This window comes from Eptatretus burgeri, chromosome 2 (assembly GCF_056783735.1).
Source record: "Eptatretus burgeri isolate ZD-2024b chromosome 2, Ebu_testis_v1, whole genome shotgun sequence".
NCBI lineage: Eukaryota > Metazoa > Chordata > Myxini > Myxiniformes > Myxinidae > Eptatretus > Eptatretus burgeri.
The window spans coordinates 129,694,315-129,720,117 of record NC_140962.1 but is presented as its reverse complement, the minus strand read 5'-3'; the positions used below and the strand labels follow the sequence as shown (position 1 = coordinate 129,720,117).

Below are 25,803 nucleotides of genomic sequence, written 5' to 3'. Positions count from 1 at the left end.
TGGGTGTGGCACTGTTGTTACCTGTGCAGGAGGACAAAAGTCCAAGTGTTCAGGTCCTTGGTGCTTCCATTATTGCTCTATGGATGTGAGACATGGACTCTGACCAGGGATCTGTTATGGAGACTTCATTCCTTTGAGACAAGGTGTCTTTGGAGAATCCATGGCTATTGCTGGTCGGACTTTGTATCCAACGATCAGTTGCTGAGAGACTCAAATGAGATTTGTTACCTGCATAGTCTGTGAGCATCAGCTGCGGCTGTATGGACATTTGCTCGTTTTCCTGACGCTGATCCTGCTCACCAGATTCTCTCAGCGAAGGAGCCTCATGCGTGGAGGAGGCCAATGGGCTGTCCACATGCCTTGTGGTTGCAGCAGGTTGATCAGCATCTCAAGATGGGGATGGGCCAGGAATCTGCCTGGGGGATGGCCAGGCAGAGGCCCCTGGAGTACCGGTGGAAAATGGACGCAGCGACGTGCTGCTCCGGCACAGGCTCCCACACCTGACCCAAGTTGTTGACCTTTAGCCTATATCAACCTCAAAAATAATTGGTGGTGAAATTCAGTGACCTGATGTGCAAATCATCAAATTTCAAGTCAATCAGATGAAAATTGATTTTAGAAATTTTACAAAGTTGTTGACCTTAATGTCGATGTTGATCTTTTGACCTCAAAATCAATAGGTTTCTTTCTTATAACCAGCTCTTCCATTTGGTATAGTTTCGTGAAAATAGTTTTAAAATTGTTACCTGTAGGAGACCGACACAAAGACATGCACAGACAGAGAGAGAAAGAGACAGACAGACAGAGAGAGATAGGGGCGAAAACTTAACCTCCATCCACCTTCGATGGCGGAGGGAATTATACGAGATTTTTGCATCTATTGGTGAAAGGAGAAGCATCCATTTGGGTGTGTGCATGTGTGTGATAACCATGGCAGCCGATAAAATGTACTTCACTAACAGTAAATGGTATGATACAAGCTCTTCTTAGCCACAGATATTTCTCATATTCCTATAGTTCCGTGAATCCGATTTGCATCCAGAAACAACAATTATGCTTAACCAAGCTGCCCTTTCATCCAAATGCAGAAAATTATGTTTAAAAAACGATTTGAATCACAGATTTCATGCAAGCATCAGCAGGTTAAAAGTATCTGGCGAGCCAAAACAGTCACTGAAAACACACACAGAGCGTACGCAAAAGGTCTCAATCAGCATCCAAACGTCATTTTGAAAGTCGCGTATTGGTCCTTCATTATTTGAATGTCCGAATTAAACAGGTTTTACTTTTTGTCATTGGTAAGCATATATAATTAGTCATCAAATGTTTTTCTTCCCAATCGTATTTTCTTAGAGTGAATTTTTTTTAAAATCGCAACGTTTGCATTTCTTTTACTACTGTGAGTATCTCATTTGTAGAAATTTGTTAACATCCGATGCAAGTGCATGGCTGAGAGAAAGAAGGATTTAAATGTGATTATGAGGGTGGGTGGGGTTTAAGTGTGAGGATGGGAGGCAGGGGGGGGGGGGAAGGAGGGAGAGCGAGAGAAAAAGAGGATACTTGGGCGAGATTCAGCAAAAGGAGGGAGGGGGACCAGAAGGATTTCAAGTCTCGGCTGTTGGCTCGTGTGGGAGGTGAGGTTTTTTTTGGGGGGGGGGTGGGCTAATTAAAAATAATAATAATAAAAAAAAACAAGACTGGGGAGAGAGCGAACATTTTGCAAAAGTTTTGAAGTTATGGTGGTGATTTGTAAGGGTAAATAGAAGACAAGAAGCGCACTATTGTTACAGCTGCAAACAAGTTCATTCACATTCCGATGTGAAATGTTACAACACGTTTCTCACCATCTTGCAGTTGTGTCTCAGCCAATGTTGAGCATTTGTTTCCATGCAGCAATGCATTGCCTTACATTTTCTTCTAGTTCTCACAATCACTGGAAAAATTACATTTTAACACCTTGAGTGGGCAAATCGAAGTTTGTCGAGACTGAGAGCTACAACACCAAATCACAATGTCACAAAAGGGCGGTCACATTTTCCGCATGGTAAAATTAAATTGCAATGACGTCTTGATGGATTGGATTGCCAGCAGTGACAGCTTGACCCAACTCAAAGCCGATTTCGTGCGACTGAAGGTTAAACATTGGCAATGGATGGTGGAGGTTAACCACAAATTAATTTCACAATTTAATGAATTTCAGGAGAACATGGATAATGTCATGGATGAATCAAAAGGATATTTGTGAACCAAATTAAATTAGTTTCAAGTTTCAGAACAGGACATTATGGCAAAAGGTGATAAACACAATGCAACAGTATTCACGTGATAAATACTCCACCCTCTGTCGTACCATTTGTCATCCCTCAGACAGGCAAGCCGCAGCTTCTTCGCTCTCTGCAGATCTGGATAAAATCACAAACTGGTCCAACACGTGGAACATGTTTTTCAATCCGGACAAATCTCACACTCTCACCAAGTCTCTCCAAAATAACCGTCTGGAACCCCGCCCCCACCCAATCTACTTTCTCAACAATCCTCTGGAAGAAGTCCTTTCTTTCAAGCTTCTGGGTCTTACTATCTGCCATGTTCTTTCCTGGGAAAGCCACATTTCCAACCGGGCCTCCAAAGCCAGTCGCCGACTGGGAATCCTCCGTTGGGCAAAGTCCTTCCTCGGCCCACCTGAGCTCCTGACCACATACAAAGCTTTCTTCTGCAGCCTGATGGAGTACTGCTCTCCCCTCTGGGCTGGTGCTCCTGCCTCTCACCTTATGTCGGTTTCATGCTGTGGAAACCAAGGCATTTCGGATCATTGCCATTTCCCGCGATGAGGCTGAGTCTTTGGGCCTCTCACTCTCTCACTGCAGGAAGGTCGGTGGTCTTTCTGACTTCTACAGTCTCCTCTCTGGTATCGCACAGACTGCTCTGTCTGTGATTTGTCCCCACCATATTTCCGGAGGGCACTCAAGGTCTGCCAACAACCCCCTTCTGGTAAAACTACCAAAATCACAAATCACTGCTCATCTTCACTCTTTCATTCCTCATTTTTCCCACCTTTGGAATAAACTCGCACACTCTCTTCAATCCTATTCTCCCCTCCAGGCCTTCAAAGCAACCGTTCACCACCACCTCTTATTGTCCCCCATCCAAAATCACGATCTTTTCTACCCCCTTTAATCTAACCCAAACCCACCTCCTTCAAATACCCTGAAATGTGCATCTTGCCTACCCCTTGTTCCCCACTCCATCTCTCTCCCTTCCACAGATCTCCTAATGTCTCTGTCCTCCACAGTTTTGTCCTTCCCACTCCCGCCCCTCTTGTCTCATGACCCCTTGCTGTGCGTTTTGTGTTCGCTCTCATACGAGCCTCGACAATGTATACATTATGTGTGTTTTATATATATATATATATATATATATATATATATATATATATATATATATATATATATATATGTATTGTTAAGGAAATGGCCCTTCGTGTGCTACTAAATATAGGATTAGCCCAGATCCCCCATTAAATGCATGTTTAGCCAGGTTTTTCGGTAATTTGACGTTTCATGTGTGTCGGGAGGTGTCCCAGGCAGTTATTTGTTTGTGCAGTGGTGGTGGATTGAGAGCTTCTTCTTCCTTCCTTCCTCTCCCGGACAATAGTCCCCGCCCAGCGCTGAGAGGGGGAGTGGCCAAAAAGAGGAAGTGAAACTAAGGGGAGGAGTTTGTCGGCTTCGAAAAGGGGCGTGCCCCAAAAAGACAAGGTGGAAAGAACCGAGAGGACGGAGTTGAGAAGTCGGGCTTCGAGGAAAGCAGAAAGAAGAAAAGCCAGTGGTGATTCTGCAGGTGGAAAGAACTGAGAGGACGGAGTTGAGCAGTCGGGCTTGGAGGTGAGCAGAAAGAAGAAAAGACAGTGGTGATTCTGAAGGAGAGGACCTATCTGCTGTGTGAGTCTGGAGTCGGCTTTGAGGGGAGGTGATCGACAGGTTCAACCTGCGTCTAACGACGGAGCCTCTGACTGTCCCGACTCACCTCACGGCTCAATGACGTTTTGGAATCCCATGGACCCAGCCTGCCGGAGCCCGGCACCTCGATTTGGCCTTGTCTGGTGAACAGGCCAGTCCTGGACTTGTATGCTGGACCTTATGAGAAACCAGCTGAAACCCATCGTCGATCTGATGGTCTTGTGCCGTCGACCTTACGCGGAGGCCGCGTGTTGTGCGACAAAGGAAGACGAGCGCCATTTTGTCACACGGCGTGCTCGAGCTTGGGGCGCGAATCCATGGACATCGGCTTGTTACGAGCGACATTCGTGCTTTTGACACTTTCCTCTCGTCCATGAAACATCACCAAGTACTCTGTCTTGTCTGCATGTTGTTTAAGGCTCATCTCGGTCGAGACCCCCTCAAAACCCGTAGTTCCCTTGTTAAGAACGGGTTATAGATTAATTAAAACATTGTCGTGAATGTTTTGCTTGTGTTGTGTTCCCCGATGTTCCCAATAAATCTGGCAGATTCGTATGAAGTTGCCGCTCTGGATTAATTTGTGTCGCATCGAGGAACGATCCATTCGATTGGAATATAAAACCAAAAAGGGTTCAGACTGGCAGAAAACGCTCGGCATCTGACAAAACCAGTCTGTAACCGGGGTCTATTTCCCCAACTGGTAAGGTCCAGGGGTACGTTGGTATCGCGACTGAAGACGCGCGACCCGAGGCCTGTGCCGCGTCAGCCGGCGTTATAAACCCTGGAGACTGTGGTGGCGAGGGAGGTGCCGAATCTGTAACGTTTGGCTATTAAGACTCGGGTGAGAATCCCGCCACCCCGGATCCGCAACAATATATATATATATATATTAAAATATATATATATATATATTAAAATATATATATATATATATATATTAAAATATATATATTAAAATATATATATATATATATATATATATATATTAAAATATATATATATTAAAATATATATATATATATATATATATATATATATATATATATATATATATATATATATATTTGTTGCGGGCCGGAGTCCGGTGGCGAGAACGAGCACTAGGTGGGGGAAATTACGTCATCTCCCACCAGAACCCCCGGAATTGTAGGCCGTCGCTCATGGATAATTCCGTGACGCGGCAAGTTGCTTTACCGACCGTGGACGCCAATACCTCCACCGCGTAGCGTTGGGTCTTTTTGTCGAGAATCAATTTATCTAATTAACCATGCGGTTTCGACAACCGGGGAACCACGCCCTCAGTAAGCCTTGCTCAAACCGGATCACACGACCAACTACCAACTACCTTTCCGGTTCGGATGCAGCTGAGCGGACCTGCCAAGAACGTAACGGCTCGAATGAATAGATTATCGGGGATAAAGACCCGGCTAAACTCAGACCCAAACCATGCTGGACTAATGAAGGAAAAGACAAAAACGAACTGGGAACATTTCTACAATAATTTATTTACAATCAACTTGCAAAAGAAGGACACAGAGCAGACTTGCGCGGCAATGAAACAGGCAATATTTACAATGATCACATAAAAACACTTACGCAATTCTACTGAAAGACGGCGCCACACACTCAGACAAAAATAAACCCAGATGTATGGCAAAGGACCCCCGCAGCCAGAGAGGGTGGTGAAATGAGGTCGCAGTTCTTTTGGGTACCTGAATGTTGGAGGGAAGGGATGCTCCGTGGCGCGGCACCTGTCAATGGTCGTGTGGCTCGGTCCACGGCCGCACGCATGGAGACCGTGTATGCGAAGGAGCCCGGGTCAAGTAGAGTGTAGTCCGAGGCGGGGATCAGGGCTGCAGACAGGACCCAACGAGAGACCCGGTCAAAGTCGGGTCGAGGTTTTCCTAGCTCTCTCACACTCAAAACGAAGGACCCCCAAAGACCGCAACCACTCCACGACCTTCCTCCTTTCTTTCGCTTGCAGCCGACGAACTGTGTCACTCCAACGCTCCTCGCTCTCAGGGTTGCTTCGTAATTTATAGATCTCCCCCAGCGGGGAGGGGCCTTTACGAAACAGACGTCACTGACCGCCCTGGTTGGTCAGGGCTTCCATGGGGTGCGCCCTTTCTGGGCAGGTTTTCGGCCATGCCGGGAAGCCCGCCCACTCCATGCGTGTCGTCAAAAAGGTACTACACAAAGATTTTGCCTCAGAACGCGAGTCGCCGGTTAGGCAAGTAGGCGAACAAGCGCTTGTTCAGCCCATGCAAGAGTAGCAAGTGAGAGGAGGGTACTGTGGTTCAAATAAGAGGGGAAATAAAATAAAAGGGGAAGAAATGATTTATAACACGAACTAAAAGCCCATCGCAACGCACCCAGTGTCTTCCCACTACATACAAGGTAGGCATCTATCTACACATATACTTAATGGAATAACTGACTTCGGGACAACTGTATGTTTGTATGCATTCGATTCCTCGAACCGTAACATATATTTCCAGCAATCTCTGTGTGTGTCTGTCTGTTTGTCTGTCTGTTTTTCTGTCTGCGACCGCCGTTTCTCGACGACCGCCGGTCCGATCTCATTGAAACTTGCCAGGAATATTGTCGGGGACCCGCGAATGTGCATTTTCGAGGTTTGATATCGATTGGACGAGCGGTTCCCAAGTTACGGCCATTTTATTGCCTTTTCAGTGTTAAAAAGGTGTATATATGGCAGCTGAAGGTGTCGTTCCACCTTCTCACCTTATGCCATTTTTCCCCAAATTATTAATAACCAGACCGACCACCAGTCCAATCGGATTGAAACTTGCCAGGAATATTGCCGGGGCCCGGCGGATGTGCCTTTTCAAGGTTTGATATCAATCGGACGAGCGGTTCCCAAGTTACGGCCATGTATCTGTGAACCAATGACAGGACACGGTGCTATGACATCACGAATGACGTCACAATTAATGTTTATTTAATTATTTTTTTTTGAAGGATGAAGAGAGGAGGGCGAGAGAGGAGGGGGGAGAGAGGAGGGGGCGAGAGAGGAGGGGGCGAGAGAGGAGGGGCGAGAGAGGAGGGGGCGAGAGAGGAGGGGCGAGAGAGGAGGGGGCGAGAGAGGAGGGGGCGAGAGAGGAGGGGGGAGAGAGGAGGGGGCGAGAGGAGGGGGGAGAGAGGAGGGGGAGAGAGGAGGGGGGAGAGAGGAGGGGGAGAGAGGAGGGGCGAGAGGAGGGGGCGAGAGGAGGGGGCGAGAGGAGAGGGGGAGAGAGAGAGGGGGAGAGAGAGAGGGGGAGAGAGAGAGGGGGAGAGAGAGAGGGGGGAGAGAGAGGGGGAGAGAGAGAGGGGGAGAGAGAGAGGGGGAGAGAGAGAGGGGGGAGAGAGAGAGGGGGAGAGAGAGAGGGGGGGAGAGAGAGGGGGGTAGAGAGAGAGGGGGAGAGAGAGAGGGGGAGAGAGAGAGGGGCGAGAGAGAGAGGGGGCGTAACAATTCTTCTTCTTCGTTTGATATGACGTCACAATTGATGCTGGGGACCTGATACTGCAGGCAAGAAGCTGCATATATTGGCACGCACCTACGGGCCCGCACTAGTATATACAATATACATACACATATTATATATATATATATATATATATATATATATATATATATATATATATATATATATATATATATATACATACATATATATATACACATACATACATACATATTGTTGTGGAAAGTCACAAAACACCATTCAGGTTCCCCAGAGATCAGTTATTTCGATAAGTACGTGTTTTAGGTTAGAATCCCCACCGATGTGTAAAGGGATTTGTTCGTGTGCTGGGCTGTGAATCTTTGAGGTAGTGTTATTCTTTTCTATCTTTTATTTTAACAAAATCTTCAAAAACCCAATCATCCCCGAACAACAGGAACGCCATCATCTTCAAACAAACATCATAAAACCATCACCTCCTCCTCGACAGCTGTAAAATGCCATTAGTTGCGGACACGCGGCACAACAGTAAATCCACATCACACCGTCTGTGTGCAAACAGCCACGAAGCGGCTGATTTGCACAATCGGATCAGGATGAGTTCTACCTCGGAGAGGACTGGCCAATCAGGAATGGGGAAAGGGCAGAGGTGAAAGTGGCGCCAGCCTCGGGTGAAGAAACCGAGAGCGGCTCCCCCCCCCCCCCCCCGGGGCTATAAAAAGGGCGAAGTTGAACCGCCAGAGGCAGTCGGGAGACGGGAGAGAGGAAGGTGCATCGGAACAGTCGGAGGGGAGAGACGGAGCTGGTGGAGGCTGGAAGGACGGAGTTTGGAGTCGCTGAAGAGAACGGCGCATCGGAGCTCGGCGGTCCGAGCAGACGGCCTTGAGGGCATCAAGCGACGCTGGGGGGTGAACGGGTTCCAAGAGCCAACAGACCCGTTCGCTCCTCGGGCGCGTCGCCGGCCAGGTCCGACCGGCCAAGCCGCGCTGAAGGACGAACCACGAGGGAGACCAAGCCGCCACTCAAGCCGCTCGCCCAGCTGCTCAAGCCGCCCGGCCGCTCATGCGACTGGCGCGTCTGCAGCGCGAAGAGCCAAGCAGAGCACCACCAGGGGTCGCCGACCCGAACACCTTCGAGTCGCCACCAGGGGCAACCAGGTAACCAGCCCGGTCTCTGAGCCCTTCGGTCATCCTGGCTCTGAGTACCATTAAAGGCTCACAAGCCATATTCTTTTCCTTGGGTTTTGTACGAAAGTCTGTGGCGCCTTGTCTCTTTTTAGTAGAATTGATTAAGTGCATGATTGCGTGTACATTGTTGCATAGCCCTCGGCTGTAGGCTTTTTGCTCGTATCTTGTCCCCATCCCCCCATTGATCGATTGCTTGTTGCTCGTGTCATGTCCCTGTCCCTCCATTGATTGATTGCTTGCCGATTGAGAATAAATGCCCCATTGTTTAAATGTACATCTGCACATTGCGTCATTTTCTTAACATTGACTCCCACGGCGCGTTCGGGAAATTACCTGGCCATTAAAGCTGATAAAAGTGATAATCTGGTCCGACGGAACTTGGCGATTTAAAACTGCTCGGCTTCGCACACGGAATGAGCACGCTTAAGCGGCTCGTTTCCGTACGAGTCCCGTCGAGGTATAAACTCTCGGTATTTCTGTCTGCGCGAATAGTTAGGTATATCGATAATTTGGCGATTAACCCTGTAGCGCGCGGACAGAATATTGACAAGTTTATGGTGCGTTAAAAGGCACCCGTAGCGGGTTTCCGGGGTTATCCGGAAGGCTACGACTGGATTCCGGCTTTCGGCGGGTGTGCGACTGCGTTTGGGCTGAAGCGGTCATGCGAATGCTGATGCCAGCGAGAATCCACAACAATATATATATATATATATTGTTGCGGATTCGCGCCCGCCGGCGTGCGAGCGGCCACGTAACTCGAATCGCGGCACGTCGCCCACCGGACGGACAATCCCGTCGTGACCCTCTCGGACTAACGCCGGGAACTAGTCACGGGTGGGCCTTTCGGCCTCACCACGATCGTGCCAATCGGCCCCCCGCGTGGGATAGGGTTGCTCGCCAAATTTGACCTACCTAAGTACCCACACGGAGGGTAGACCGGGCGATCGCACCTCGCCGCAGGTCTACTTCGGACACGGGCCACTTTAAGCGACCCGTTCCATACTATCGGGATAACCGAGCGGTGTTATCGTCAACCTCGACGGTTCGATTAATTATTGGGCGTATTTAGCCCACGACCAACCCTTTACGTGAAGTAAGATGGAGATTCAATAAAAGAAAAGACGAAGCGAAACGGGAGAAACAGTTCAACATAAAGCACATTTATTCCGCGGCAACGGAAAGCACACATATACAATTACCACAATTATGCACCAAAAGCAAATGTAACAAAAGAAGAAACACCACAATAATGCACAAAAAGCAAATGCAACAATGCAGATCTACTACCGACTACCGAGCACACGGCAACACATACAGTTTTACTTCACAGACGGCGCCGACAACACATATACTCAAAGCAAAATAAAAAGGGACCACCCTCAACTACAAGGCGGCAGACGGGCCTGGGGCCGAGACCGCGTCGAGCCTACCCGTCTGGTGATGAGCCGCAAAATGGCGGCGGCGCCCCGACTCCGCGGGCCTCGCTGGCACTGCCTGGAATGGGGTGGGAACGGGGCCCCCTTCTCACACTATCTCAGCGCGGGGGGAAACAGGAGGGGGTTGTTGATGCTCGGGGGAATGAGGATATCTCGCTGGCTTGGGTCCCGCGACGAGCGACTCCACCGCGACCTCCGTCGCGTTACCGGCCTCCCCTCTCCGCAGCTCCCCGACTCTGACACGAGCGCCCTCTCGACTGCCTTCGCCGCCGCCACAACTCTCCAACTCTCCCACTCTCCACTCTGCTCAACTCCGTCCAACTGCTCAACTCCGTCCAACTGCTCAACTCCGTCCAACTCAACTGCTTCCTCTTCTCAACTCCCTCCAACTGCCTCGATTCGCTCCGCGCTCGGTGCTTTATAGTCCGACAGGAGAAATCATATGCAGATTTTTGGATCAGGAATCGCTCGGAGGCGGAGCCACGCTCCCCATTGGACAGAGGAAAAGTGGGCGTGAATGATTCTTGATCCGCGAATCTGCATATAGCGATTATACTCCGACGCACCTGGAGGTGGGGCCAAACCGCTCCACGCTCGCTGATAGGACGGAACAGAAGTGGGCGTGAATCGTTCTTGATCCGATTTCTCGGAAAGGCTGGTGTTTTTGCACCCGCTGCTCGGTGCGCGCCCTGTACGAGTCCAGGATCGGTGCCCACAAGCGGCGCGGGAATGGCGGTGATGCGATGGTTGCGAGAGCGAGATGTGACGGCAAGGGTCGTGGCTGTTGGCGTTGTTGTTGTTGTGAAGCGGCGTTGCGGTTGGTGGTCGTTGTGCAATGGCTGTTGAGACGTGGTTGGTGGTGGTTGTGGTGGTAGTAATGGCGGCTGGTCCAAAATAAAGATAGTAAAAGAAAAACGGCTATCCTGAAGGGTCGCAGCCCGAATGAAAGACATTTATTCCCCCTAAACAACGGGTTTGGGCCTAACTACACATATACTTACAGAGATATCTCACCTATGGGACCTGAATGGTGGTTTGCGAATTTCGTCAACCACAACAATGTATATATATATATATATATATATATATATATACATATACATACATATATATATATATACATATACATACATATATATATATATATATACATACATACATATATATATACATATACATACATATATATATATATATATATATACATACATATATATATATATATATATATATATATATATATATATATATATATATATATATATATATATATATATATATATACATATATATATATATATATATACATATACATACATATATATACATACATATATATATATATATATATATATATATACACATATATATATATATACACATATATATATATATATATACACACATATATATATATATACACATATACACATATATATATATATATATATATATATATATATATATATATATATATATATATATATATATATATATATATATACATACATATATATATATATATATACATACATATATATATATACATACACATATATATATATGTATGTATATATATATATATGTATGTATATATATATATATATATACATATATACATATATATACATATATATATATACGGGCGAACATAGGAAACTCAAATTGAGATGGGAATGCCAAACAGGTTATTAATCATGAGGAAGGAAAGAAGTGATGAAAATTCTCAGAAGCTTGCTTTACAATCAACTTTTAAAGATGTAAACTGCCGAAAATTGTTTCAATCCCACCAAATTGTTTCAAATCGTTTTGATGACCGATGACAGCAAAGCATACAATCTTTAAATGGGGTATTTCTAAATAATGGGGTATCACATTTATCTTCCATCACATTTCTATGAGCATTCAAATCACAAAGAAAAAGCAGATGAAAAGCATGACAATACCTTTTCAAGAAAGACTTATTTTTGTTATTGGAAAAGGACCATGAAATGGCCATGCAAGCTTGGTGTGAAGTGCAAAATAATGAAAACATTTTTTGCTAAAGTGTTTCCCCACACTTCCTTCTCCCATTACGTCAATGATCAATAAAAGCACACACGCACACACAAGCACAAAAATGTACAGCATGTACTTTAAAAGCTCTTCGTTTTGGAAATAATGATAAGAACGTATTCAAAACATATTTGTTGAAAAGCCATGCCACCTTCAATTATAACCACTCCAACACCTTGCTGTTTCGCTCCCCAGCTCTTGGGTGAACTATTCGTCTGGCTGACTGCCCATTTAAATGGGAGTGGCTGACATTCCACATTGCTAAAAAAGCCAGTCCTTGGAGATGAAAACTTGGTTTAATTAAAAAAAATAAAAAATAAAATCAATTGAAACTCAAGTAGGCAGACTCGAGTTTCATCGTACATATAGATTGTTCTCATCTAATAAAATAGCGGTGCCTTTATAAACTTAATGTTCAACATCAACTACCCCTCGATTCCCAGTCGGTGAGCTTGTAAACACTATATTTATCGAGTTTGGGATCCCTGGAAGGAAGGAGCAGCATACGCTTAACAAGCCATGGATAGGCATGCTCGAATGGCCAACACCCAAGGAAAATTACTCAAATTACTCTCCAAACCGATGCCAAAGCACACATTGCACTTCAGTCACCATTACCGCATTAACAATGCATTTGCAACAATGGGTTTGATCGAAACTGCTGAGAAGTTAAGTGCTGTTAGCCCATAACTTTTCTCGACTTTTTGAAGATCTTTTGTGCAACTCTCTCGGACTTGCTTTTCCCCAATCACTTTGTGCACACCCTTCCTCAGTATATAATCTCAATACATTACAATAACTGAGGAGGACTTTGATCCCTCAGAAGTATGATATGAGAGAAATATAAATATTTTGGGACAACACTCGAAGCATGTGAGAGAGGGGGTTTATGGTGGGACAAAATATTTATCAGTGAAAAGAAAATTTGGAAAGGAGGGAAACATGGGTAAAGTTATCAAGCGTTTCCTGATGCTATCCTGCATTGGTAAAAGGTTGCAATTTTGAAGGGTTTATGTAAAAATGTATTACAGATGGGATGACCAGAGATGAGGGTAGGGGGTATAAAAGTCTCAATCATGTGGGAGAACATCAAAGGCTTGTGTTTGGCAGATGGAGGAATGTTAAATCTCATGAAGAGTACAAATGGAGGAGTAAAAAAGCTAAGCAACATGAGGTTGTTAAAGGGTCAAGGTTTGAAAGGAGTCAATATACAGGGTGTGTAATAAAGGGGAGAAGGTGCACTTAAAGAGCATAAAATTGAGGAGGAAAGAGAATGATGAAGAGATTGCCAATGTGGAGGAAAAAGTACACGATGCACTGCAATTGGAAGAACATGGTGTACTGTCAGAGAAGATTCATGGAAGGAAAGGGTTGGAGGAGTGTGAGGGTCACTGACCGGATGCTTGGAATCCCAACGCCACCCTGCAGGATCTTGTACAACTTGCTCTCGTATAACAATTGTGGATGCCGTGCTTTCTGGGACTCCAACTTCACTGCTACTTCCTAGACACAGAAGGTGATCAATGATAATTTATATCAACACGTCAAAGGAGCAATCCCAGAGAACAAACTACAGTGAAACTTGTGGCGCACCATTGCACATCCCCAACTCTTCCCACCTAAAGCAAAGTTGAAATATGGCAAAAAGTTCCACCAACAGATGTTTGGTACTACAAAACTTTAATATGGATACAAATAAACACGACACAGTGACCGATGGTGAATGGACCTGAAGGGAGGCCCCTCTCTCCAGGATGTGGATGCAAACGTGAATCATCGGCGAAACAATGCTCCAGCCAATGGGAGCTCGAGGTGAAGATGAGCCGACCAATGGGTGTTCGAATCAACCGTGACGTCATTACAGCTGAACCAATCAGCGTCTACCTTATTGAGACCTGCGTATAAAGCTCACGCCTTCACTTCCTTCTTCACTTTCTTGGGATTTTTACCCTGATGAGTGCAGCACGAAAAGCTTCGGTCACTATGTCGTGTTTATTTTTATCCATCCATATATATATATATATATATATATATATATATATATATATATATATATATATATATATATGTATACATACATACATACATACACAGGCAATCCTCGGGTTACGACGGTCTCGATGTACGACGTTTCGTGGTTACGACGTGGTTTATGGGTTTTATATCCCATAAATTAAGAAAAAAAAAACGAAGCGCAAAAACGTCCGAAAATTAGCCACAGAAAGTGATCGATCTTGCTTTGAGTCTAATCTGAACAGTAGAAACACCCCGACCATCCATGCCATCGGCATTTCCTACCTCTGAAAGCCTTTGTTGACCTTTTGCAGCAAGAAAGTTCACCCCTCTGAGTTTTGAATTCCTCGTGTGGACGTCTTGTTTCTTCATACCGTACTCTTACCAAATCAATATCTCTCCAAATATATTCTGAGGTCGCAAACTCATCACTGAAGAAAGCAGGGAAACGCACAAACAGCCGCGGCGATCAGGGAAGACACTTGGAGTGTGGATTGAACTTTTTCTAGCTCAGCTGTGGTTCACCTCGCTCATTCTACGTTTTTCAAGTTTCGGTGAACAATGCCAGGTAATAAACGTAAATACAAATACCATATACAGAAATAACGACGTCGATCCTAGTAAGAAGAATAACCTCTCTGCGATGAGTAAGGAATATTAATTGACTTTCTGCAGGAAGAGGACTTTTACAGTGAGTTTTGAATTCATGAAGAGTCAAGACCAGTTTTGAAACCGAATGTGAATCTAAACATAGACTGGAGACTGACGACAACAACTTGATTTGGCCTGAACGAGTCATCGGGAAAACCCGCAACATCGGAAAAATCCATAAACAAGCCGCACCATTATTTTAGCCGCAGAGGTCGAAGTTGAGGGAAACAGTTGCGGCTAATAGTCCGACTTTTACGGTAGTGCTTTGGCTGGAAGACCACCATCAACGGCGTATCCCAATGAGCCTTATGTTGATTCAGGAGAAGGCTAAAAGATTGTTTGAGGAATGAGGGGCAGAACACTGAAAGGCGTGTTCTGGTATATATATATATATATATATATATATATATATATATATATATATATATATATATATATATATATATATATATATATATATATATATATATATATATATATATATATATATATATATATATATATATATATATATATATATATATATATATATATATATATATATATATATATATATATATATATATATGCCTGGTGTTGGCGCAGTGGTTAGGGCAGCGGCTTGGGATCCAAAAGGTCCTGAGTTCAAGCCCCGTTGGGCCACTGAATTAATACACCAGGGGGTTGACTCAGCCTGTCATCCTTCCGAGGTCGGCGAAATGAGTACCAGTGTACTGGGCCGGTGTATACCCCGGTTAGAATAGGTGTACCATATCCCTGCGTCGTAAGAGGCGACCAGGGTTGCGTCAGGAAGGGCATCCGGCGTAAGACATGTGCCAAATCACGATGCGGATCATACGGATGATCCGCTGTGGCAACACCTATAGGGAGCAGCCGAAAGAAGAAGAAATATATATATATATATATATATATATATATATATATATATATATATATATATATATATATATATATATATATATATATATATATATATATATACACATACACATACATGTATACAAAAATACACACATACATATATAGTCATGCAACACATAACGACATTTCGGTCAACGATGGACAGCATATATGACGGTGGTCCCATAATATTATTATGGAGCTGAAAAATTCCTATCGTCTGGTGATGTCGTCTGGTGTCAAATTCACCTTCTGAGGAAGTCAGCATGTGCAGAAGAGGGTTTTACATTGCAGATGCTGTTTTTGAGGCGTGGCATTACGCCTCTCAGTGGTGATGGTCTGTCGACAACAGACGTAATGACATCAGCAAATGACCAATGATGTCATGACGGAATTACGCCTCTCAGGGGTGACGTCACACGTTGCCATGCAAACAAACGTAAAAATTAGAAAAATCGCCCAAAATTCCCAAATGTGTCCGTTTGGCGCGATCTCACATAGCTCATGCTGTTTATTAGACCACAGAGCACCTGCATGCCAAAAGTAATGACAATCCGCCTGGTAGTTTTGGAGGAGATACGTCAAATTACACGCAGACGTTAACAGAAATTATATATATATATATATATATATATATATATATATATATATATATATATATATATATATATATATATATATATATACATATATATTAATATATCTTCTCCTTCTTTCGGCTGCTCCCGGTAGGGGTCGCCACAGCGGATCATCAGTCTCCATTTCGCTCTATCCTCCACATCTTCCATTGACACTCCAACCACCCGAATGTCCGCCCTCACTGCATCCATAAACGTTTTCTTTGGCCTTCCTATTCTCCTCCAACCTGGCGGCTCCATCCTCAGTATCCTTCTCCGGATATACTCCGCTTCCCTCCTTTGCACATGTCCAAACCATCTCAATCTCGCCTCTCTCACTTTGTCTCCAAACCGTCCTACCTGCGCTGTCCCTCTAATATACTCATTCCTTATCCTATCCATCCTCGTCACTCCCAATGAGAATCGCAGCATCTTTAACTCTGCCACCTCCAGCTCCACTTCCTGTCTTTTTGTTAGCGCCACCGCCTCCAAACCATACAACATAGCTGGTCTCACTACCGTCTTATATACTTTCCCCTTCACTCTTGCAGCTACCCTTCTGTCACAAATCATTCCTGCAACTCTTCTCCACCCACTCCATCCTGCCTGCACTCTCTTTTTCACTTCTCTCCCACACTCTTCGTTACTTGGATCATTGATCCCAAGTATTTAAACCCATCCACCTTCCCCACCTAAACTCCTTGTAACCGCACCATTCCACCACCCTCCCTCTCATTTACGCACATGTACTCCGTCTTGCTCCTACTGACTATCATTCCTCTTCTCTCTAGTGCGTACCTCCACCTCTCGAGGCTTGTCTCAGCCTGCTCCCTACAGATCATGATGTCATCCGCGAACATCATAATCCATAGAGACTCCAGTCTGATCTCGTCCGTCAACCTGTCCATCACCATTGCAAACAGGAAAGGGCTCAGAGTCGATCGTTGGTGCAATCCTACTTTGACCTTAAACCGGTCCGTCATTCCTACCGCACACCTCACCGCTGTCACACTGTCCTCATACATATCCTGCACCACCCTCACATACTTCTCCAACACTCCCGACTTCCTCATACAATACCACAACTCCTCTCTTGGCACCCTATCATAAGCTTTCTCTAAATCCACAAACACACAATGTAACTCTTTCTGGCCTTCCCTATACTTCTCCATCAACATTCTCAAAGCAAACATCGCATCAGTGGTGCTCTTTCCTGGCATAAACCCATATTGCTGCTCACAAATCATCACCTCTCCTCTCAACCGAGCTTCCACTACTCTTTCCCACAACTTCATGGTGTGGCTTAACAACTTTATCCCTCTGTAATTACCACAGCTCTGCACATCACCCTTGTTCTTAAAAATCGGAACCAGTACACTTCATCTCCACTCCTCCGGCATCCTCTCACTTTCCAAGATTTTATTAAACAATCTGGTTAAAAACCCCACTGCCATCTCTCCTAAACACTTCCATGCCTCCACTGGTATATCATATATACATATATATATACATATATACATACACATATATACATACATATATATACACATATATATATATATACATATATATATATATATATATATATATATATATATATATATATATATATACACCTCACATGCTCCTCTTGCCGCAACTACTGCGTAAAGCAACCAAGAAGGCTGACGCAAGGTAAGCGCAATGCTGTATCAAACCCTTCCCAGAGTTCCTCCACAGCTATAAAGACATTCAAAAATAGTACACACATGAGAATCCCAATGCTGCACACCCCCTTCGCTGCCGGACCGGTTTAGTCTCTTATTGGCAAATCATCAGCGACAGCGCAGGCAGCAATGCATAACAATGAGGCTCCCAAGCATGCAAAACGTGCAAACGTGAAAAGGAGTGAATATATAAATAATAAAGATCCACCCACATCTCTCACCTGTGAATGGAGGGAAAGCCAATCCATCCATTGGGACCATACTCTGTTCAGAGTGTTGGTGCTGCCAAAGCAGTCTCCTTGGCCATTGGGCACAATCCTGGACGGGTCGCCACTCCGACACAGGAGACCAGCAAGCTGGCACTCATTTTGCCAACCATGGAAGGATGACAGGCAGAGTCAACCCCACCTGGTATTAATTCAACAGCCAAGCGGGATTTGAACTTAGGATCCTAGGATCCCAAGCCCACCACCCTAACCATAAAGCCAACACCAGGCATGAATAGCCAATCGGCTCTCACCTAATCAACTAAACTCAGGTGGCTGGGATTATATAAATATATTAACACCTCCCATGCTCCTCTCACCGAAACTGCTGCATAAAAGCAACCAAGAAGGCCTGCACAATGTTTCTTTTTCAAAAAGTTAAAAGTTTATAATAATGGAGATTGCAATACTTTTGGGCTGACAAATAGGCTGCGAGAAGGTCCACCTCTTGGCTTAAAAATGGAGGGGGTAACCCTTCCCATGTCCTTTTTCTCAAGAATGCATGGGGTAAGGTATTTTATGAACTCACAAGTTGTTTATGTCCCTTCAGTGCAAGATTATATACTTTGATTGCTTAGAGAAGTATTAATATGTATAATTTTGTGTGCTCCTTCAGTGTCCTTGGAAAAAGGTTCCTGCTGTCATGGATGAGGTAAGAAATGTTACCGTTGGAACCGCTGCATCAAGCTTCCATTCCTGATCCTTCTTCAATCCAAGAAAAACAGGCTTTTACAACAGGCACGTCACTGGTTAAATGGACATGAATTTTTCTTCCAAGTAAATCGAGTACTGTATTGGCTTTCCAACATTACCATTTATATTATTTTATGACAGCAGGAACCATTTCGAATGAAGCATCTGATACAGAAACAGACATCAGTGGTTCAGGATCAAATACATGGCACACAATTTGAACTTGGGATCCCTACATCATGAGCCAAGTTGTACTTATGAGAACATAAACAGGCCATCCCCTTTCACTACCTCATGCTTTGGGGTCTGTCCAAAATACATTTGAGTTATTGTAATGCAGCTGAAGAGAAGCGTACCCTGTCTTCAGAAAATTGGCTGCAGGATTCTTCATTGTGTTCAAATGAACAAGAGTACCAATGCCAAATACATATTTTTTAAAACATCCATTTCTCAATGAGCATTTTGACATCAGCCTCAATTGTGAAGAAATCAATCCTAAATGACTTCCTCTATCCCACAATGCTAACAATAAATAAGTGAACAAGAAAAAGATGTCGTGCAGAGAACAATACTTGCAAAATCCACACCCCCCCCTCTGCAAATGTTGCCATGGATACATCAAATTGTCCATTTCATGAAGATTAAAATTGACAATCTTAATTAAAGCTCAGGTTAATCGGATGAAAATGGATTATTTTTTCGGATTGAAAGTGATGATTTTAGAAGTTTGACCTCGAGTTGACCTTTGACCTCAAAAAATAGTTGCTTTCCCAATTCAGTGATTGACTATGCAATTGCTGTTTAATTTTCAAGTTTATAGGATGTAAATTGACGATTTTTCAGTTGAAAATTGATACTAGATGTTTGCTCTTGAGTTGGCCTTTGATGTTCTGATCTCAAAAATAGTTGGTTTCTCAATTCAGTAATGCACTATGCAATCGCTGATTAATTTTCAAGTCAATTTGATGAAAAATGACCTCAAGGTGACCTTTGACCTCAAAATCAAAAGGCTTCTCAGTTTAGACTCTACAACTTTGGTAAGTTTCATGACTATCGGTTTCGAATTGTGACCTGTAGGCGATTAACAGACAGAATAACAAAATCGACTGACCAATATACTTCAAAAAATCTTCGATTTTGCAAGTGATAAAAGTTTGTTCTGAAAAAAAAAATATTTTTTTGCTCTTCCACCTCTTTGTAATCACTAATCTGTCTGTGTCTCTGTCTCTGTCTCTGTCTGCTGGCCGCCAGTGTACTGCATGTGGTGTAATGGCGGATGCTTGTGTCGAGTTGTAAGTTGTTCTGCTTTCTTGCATCTTTCCTCTCCCCTTTCACCCTCATGCCCATTGCTGTCCTTGTGAATGTTTTCTCCACCGTTTTCCTTCTGTATTGAGACCAGAGAAAGAAAGAGAGTGCACACAGTAGGTGTTATTCGTGTGCTTTTTCAGAACCTCAGGGTGTTGAGGCCTGTGTTCCATCTGCCTTATTTGCTCGCTGAGCCAACGGTCTTTGGCTGCTTTAAACGATTTTTGGACTTCGTCCATATTATTATATTTTTCCTCCACTTGTTAGCACTGCTTGTGGTAGGTTTCTTTTGTTGAAATTACCTTTAGCTATGGCAGACGCTCGTTTGAATCAATGCATGGACGAGTCGCTTACATGCAAGCATGGACTTGTGTGCGGTCTTCCAAGAGAGGAAACTATTGAGGACGTGCTTCTGACAATAGGAAAAATAGTTTCCCCATTATACACACCTGCGGTTAAGGTGAATGTGTCTAATGCTCCGCCTTTTATTAGAAACAATGACTTGTGTGCTCAACTGATCAAGTTTGGTACGATCGAATCAAAAATTATGATGGTGCAGATACACTCAGGAAGTGGACAATTTAAGCAGGTGATGACTTTTAGAAGAGTACTTTACATGATATTTCCTGAAAATGAGCAAAAGCTAAACATAGTTTTACATGCAAAAAATTAACTGTCATGTGTACAAGATGTATGCCTCAACAGACTTCAAGGAATGCTATAATTGTGGAGCGTACGGTCACGTGAAGAACTCTTGTCCCGGTTTGATGAGACCATTAGAAAATCAAGGACAGGAGATTGTAGATCCCCCCTCCCCACGCAATGGGGTGGGTGAAAGGGGGAAATCCTCTTCACCATCTGTTAGTGAGCGGGAAGCAGTAGACCCCTCCACCTCCCCCCCCACCCCCACACTTACTGGGGGGCATGAAATGGTAGAACCCTCCCCACTACCTTTTGTTGAGAGGAAAACAGTAGAGCCCTCCTCTCTACCTAGTATGGCATCAGAAGTGGTTGGTCCCTCTATTTCCAGTGTAAAGAAATGTACTGATGATGACATGGAGGGGTTCGTAACAGTGTCTCATAAAAAATAGACAGGGCAAAAACGTTCATGTCCTGTCATCGATGATGCAAGGCCAGCACAAAGGAAGATACTCGTCTCAAATGTGTCGAGCTTGCAAGAGGCATCTCACATAGAGAATCCCTCTTTGGGACTGGAAATTGAACCGGAACCGATTATAACTCTCAGTAATTCATTTGCACCACTCGCTGAATTGCTTAAAGTTTGAGTGTGACATACACATTGAGAATACTCGTGCCTCTCAGGAGGCTACAAGTGGGGATTTTGATCATTATGGTCTCTCCAATGACAATCATGGAATTGTCAATGAGGTGTGCGCAGAAGTGTGTGGTTGCGATGACAAAGCAGATAAGTCGGAGAGCACCTCAGAGGAAATCTGTAATCCTACCCTAGCGGAACAAAATGGAAGGGATAGTGAGAAGGAAGCTGCGTGCGATGTTCGGCAGCTAAAAGGGAGTGAAAACAAGATCGATGGTTCAAATTCTATGGAGATTTGTGCTTGAGAAATGTTTGGATCAGGAAGAGAATGACAGATATGATGAGGTTGACGTCGATGAAACCTCTTCTACATTGTCAGATAGTGGGTGTTGTGCCCAAGAGGATGATGATGGAGACACTGTAGTTGCAGAAGATGAAATTATTGGATTCTTCAATGAAACCTTCAGGATAAGGCATGTTAGAATTCGAGATTTTTTTCCCCGAATCTCCGTGCCTTTCTAACAACTTTAAGAAACACGATTCATGAACCTCAGCAAGTCAGGATCTCAGAACCTCAATTCCAGCGGTTGAGGAAGTGTGCCACCAAGGACGGAAGAGAGCTCCAAGAGTTGTAAGAGCAATAATAATTAAGAAAAGTAAATGAAGGTAGCATCACTCAACATAAATGGAGGCCACAGCTGTGTACGTCACCTTGAGGTGTTATAGATGTTTGAGAAGGGGGAAAAAAAAAAATCGATATTTTAATGTTACAAGAGACACACACATCAATCAATCGTGTGAGGACGAGTGGCGCAGGATTTTTAAAGGTTGCCTTTTTTTCTCCAGTGCTTTTGAGGATGCTAAGGCAGGTATGGCAATTGTTGTGCACCCTAGAATCCAACCCTCAGAGATTTATTGAAGGATGGTTTGTAAGGGCTTCTCGATTGCTGTGGAATTGATTAGCAGTCATCAAAAAATTTGTATTATTCATGTGTATTGCCCCAGCGACGGCGCTGAAAGGACTCTATTCCATCCAAAGTTAGCAGGTTTTTTTAAACACTGTTGACTTGACTAGTTTAATTTGTATGGGGGGAGATTATAACTGCACACTCAACTCCTGACTGGACAGGAATACTCCTGAGTCCCACCCACCTAGTGCAAAGTATCTGGCCAAACTTCCACAAAAATTTAAATTTAGGGATGTTTGGCGTTTGCAAAATCCAAACACCTGTCAATGTACATGGGTGTGCTGTTCAAAGAACCAGATAACCATGGGTCGACTGGACAAATTGTATGTAAACCAAGGAATGGTGAATCTGGTTCAGAGAACATTCATAAGTCCATCTGGCTTTTCTGATCACCATATGATTATAATGGAATGTATGTTACCCTTTCATTGCTGTAATGGTGTATACTGGACTTTCAATGTTAAACTGTTACATGATGGACAGTTTGAAAATGCCTTCAGACTGGTATGGAAGAAGTTAGAAAAACAGAAGTGATCCTTTCCGAATACTCGACAGTGGTGGGACAGTACAAAATCCCAAATTCGGATTTTCTGTCAACAATATTGCTCACATGCCACCAGTAATGCATCTGGGTTGATAAGTGTTCTCAAAGAAGATGTACTTAAATATGAGCAAGAAGCTGGAACATCCAGTGGAAGTGATACCATCAGCAGTTGGTGGAAAAAAAGACCCTCCTGGCTGAACTAGTCAAGGAGCGTGTGGCTGGAGCAATGGTTCACCTTCGGATGAGCAGAATTCTTCAACCTGGAGAAGGCCGTCAAGACCTCTCGGCAGATTCACAGTTAACACTCTTCTAACGGTGTTCTGACTTGCCAGAGTGACATTAAACACTCAATGCAGGTTTTCTACTCAAATCTGTTTCCACCGAGAACTGTGGACAAAATGATGATAAATGAGGTGATTGAACTTCTCCCATCCCTTTCTCGAGAGCAGCAACAGCAACTCGAATGTGACATTTCTCTTGGAGCTCACTGCGGCATCAAAACTGCTTGAGGACGGCAAAGCCCCCGGGCTTGACGGACTTCCTGCTGAATTTTACAAAGCTTTTTGGAATATTCTGGGTCCTGCTCTAATGGAGACCCTGCTTGAAAGCCTATCAGGGTGAATTGCCCCTGAGCTGCAGGAGAGCGGTTTTGTGTCTCCTTCCAAAGAAAGGGGATTTGCAGCAGATTACAAACTGGCAGCCGAATGTCATTGCTAAACACTGATTATAAGATCGTGTCAAAAGTGTTTGCAATGCGTCATAAAAATGTCATCTCTCTCCTGATTTGAAATGACCAAACGTATTGCATACCTGAACGATCCATCTATGACAGTATTTTTTTGGTTAGAGACTTGATTGCCATCGGTCAAACCGTGCCTCATGGTTTTGGGTTGTGACTCCTGGATCAGGAAAAAGCTTTCGACAGTGTGGATCATTCGTTCTTATTTGCGGTCCTTACTGGAGCAGGTTTTGGGGAAAAAAAAAATCATATCTTGCATTAAACTTTTGTACAGAAATGCATCATGCCTGCTAAAAGGAAATAATAATTTGTGTCATCCCTTTCCTTTTCAGCGTGGTATCCGTCAGGGTTGTCCACTGTCAGGCATGTTGTACACACTTTCCGTTGAACCCCGACTGACTCTCCTTCGTACTTCCTTCTCTGGGTTGTCCTCGTCAACATTCCTAACATTGTTATTTCAGCTTATGCAGATGACCTCTGTGTTGTGCTCAAAATCCAGACAGATGCTCTCGAGCCATCTCGTTGTCTTGCCAAATTTGAACTTGCCTCATCAGCTGGAGTAAATTGGGAAAAGAGTGTAGCTCTTTGGCTATACCCAGATATCTTCTCGTCGTCACACTCTTCACGTGCACTTTTCCCAACTCTTCCAGGAGGAATTTAATGGAAAACAGATGGGTTTAAATACTTGGGAATCCATTTAGAAACTACAAGCTATGTGCAAAGGATTTGGGATGGGTTCCGAGATAACATTAAGCAGAAACTAACAAGGTGGAAAGGAATGCTCCAGTCCTTGTCACTTAAGGCACGGGTAACAATCATAAATAACCTGATACTTCCAACTGTATGGCACAAGGTCATTGCACTTCAGCCTCCTCAAGCTGTGATCACAAGCATTCAGAAGGGTCGGATTGATTTTTTTCTGGGGAGGCCACCGCTGGCTCATGCCAGATGTGTTGTGCAGGCCACGGAATTCTGCTGGCCAAAACTTGGTGCACATCCCTAGTCGAATAATGGCTTTTCGACTAATGACAATAAAATGTCTACGATATGGTGAAGTAGTGTCCTGGCGTCTTCTCACCAATACCTTGCTTCGGCAAACAGGTGGAATGGACTATGATCGGGAACTCTTCCTGATGGACCTGAAGCAGGTTTATAGAGCTCGGCTCCCTGCTTTTCGAGGCTCGAGGAGTGCAGCGGCTTGAGATCTCCTTTGATGCCAGGAAATTTGTGTGAGCCACGATTCCAAAATTCAGTCTTTTCTGGAATATCTGCCAGCCGATCCTTCACAAAGTACTTTATAAATAGTGGAATAAATAAAGTGCAAGATCTTACGGAGCCTTCCTTGAAGCGATGGTTGCCTGGCAGCTCGGTTTCGAAAAAAAATTGGCTTGCATTCAATTGGAATAGTGAGTAAGGTGATGGGGATAGTAACCCAAACTGTTCTACATTTAAATATTGGGTGGAATGGAGTAAATGAAGAAGTGGATTTTCAACTCAGTCGTCCTGAACTTCCAATCACTGCCCAAAAACACCATGATGTGTTCTCTTCAAACAGTGACGAGTCCGGTGTGTTCCACGTCATGGAAAAAAACAACCGTTTTGCCACACAACTTCAGAATCCCTGGAGTGGTTTTGTGCATATCTCAAATGGGACTCAAGGTGGGCTTTTTTGAGTAATAGCTTCCTTCTTGCCACCTATCCGTACAGGTTAGACTTGTGGAGTGCTTGGGATATTGTTGTCACCTGCACACAGTGATCAGTCGTTGCCATAAAGGCCTGTAGTTCTTTCAAAGTTGCCATTGGCCTCTTGGTGGCCTGTCTAATTCGTCTCCTTGCTTGGTCATCCAGTTTAGAGGGTCGGCCTGATCTAGGCAGGGTCTTGGTGTTACCATATGCCTTCCACTTCTTAATGATTGTCTTGACTGTGCCCGAAAGGATATTCAAGGCCTTTGAAATATTTTTATATACATCCCCTGATCTGTGTCTTTCCATAACCTTATCCTGGAGGTGTTTTGAAATGTCAATGGTGCTTA

At 44.1% G+C, this 25,803-nt stretch overlaps 1 protein-coding gene across 1 annotated transcript in view; it reads right to left on the bottom strand.

The window, feature by feature from the left end:
• LOC147033110 (casein kinase I) overlaps positions 1-25,803 on the bottom strand; it is a 110,889-nt gene that overhangs the window by 64,683 nt on the left and 20,403 nt on the right. The window contains exon 2 of the mRNA XM_085871208.1: positions 13,489-13,595. Coding sequence (XP_085727334.1) covers positions 13,489-13,595 — 107 coding nt within the window. The remainder of the gene's footprint in view (positions 1-13,488; positions 13,596-25,803) is intronic.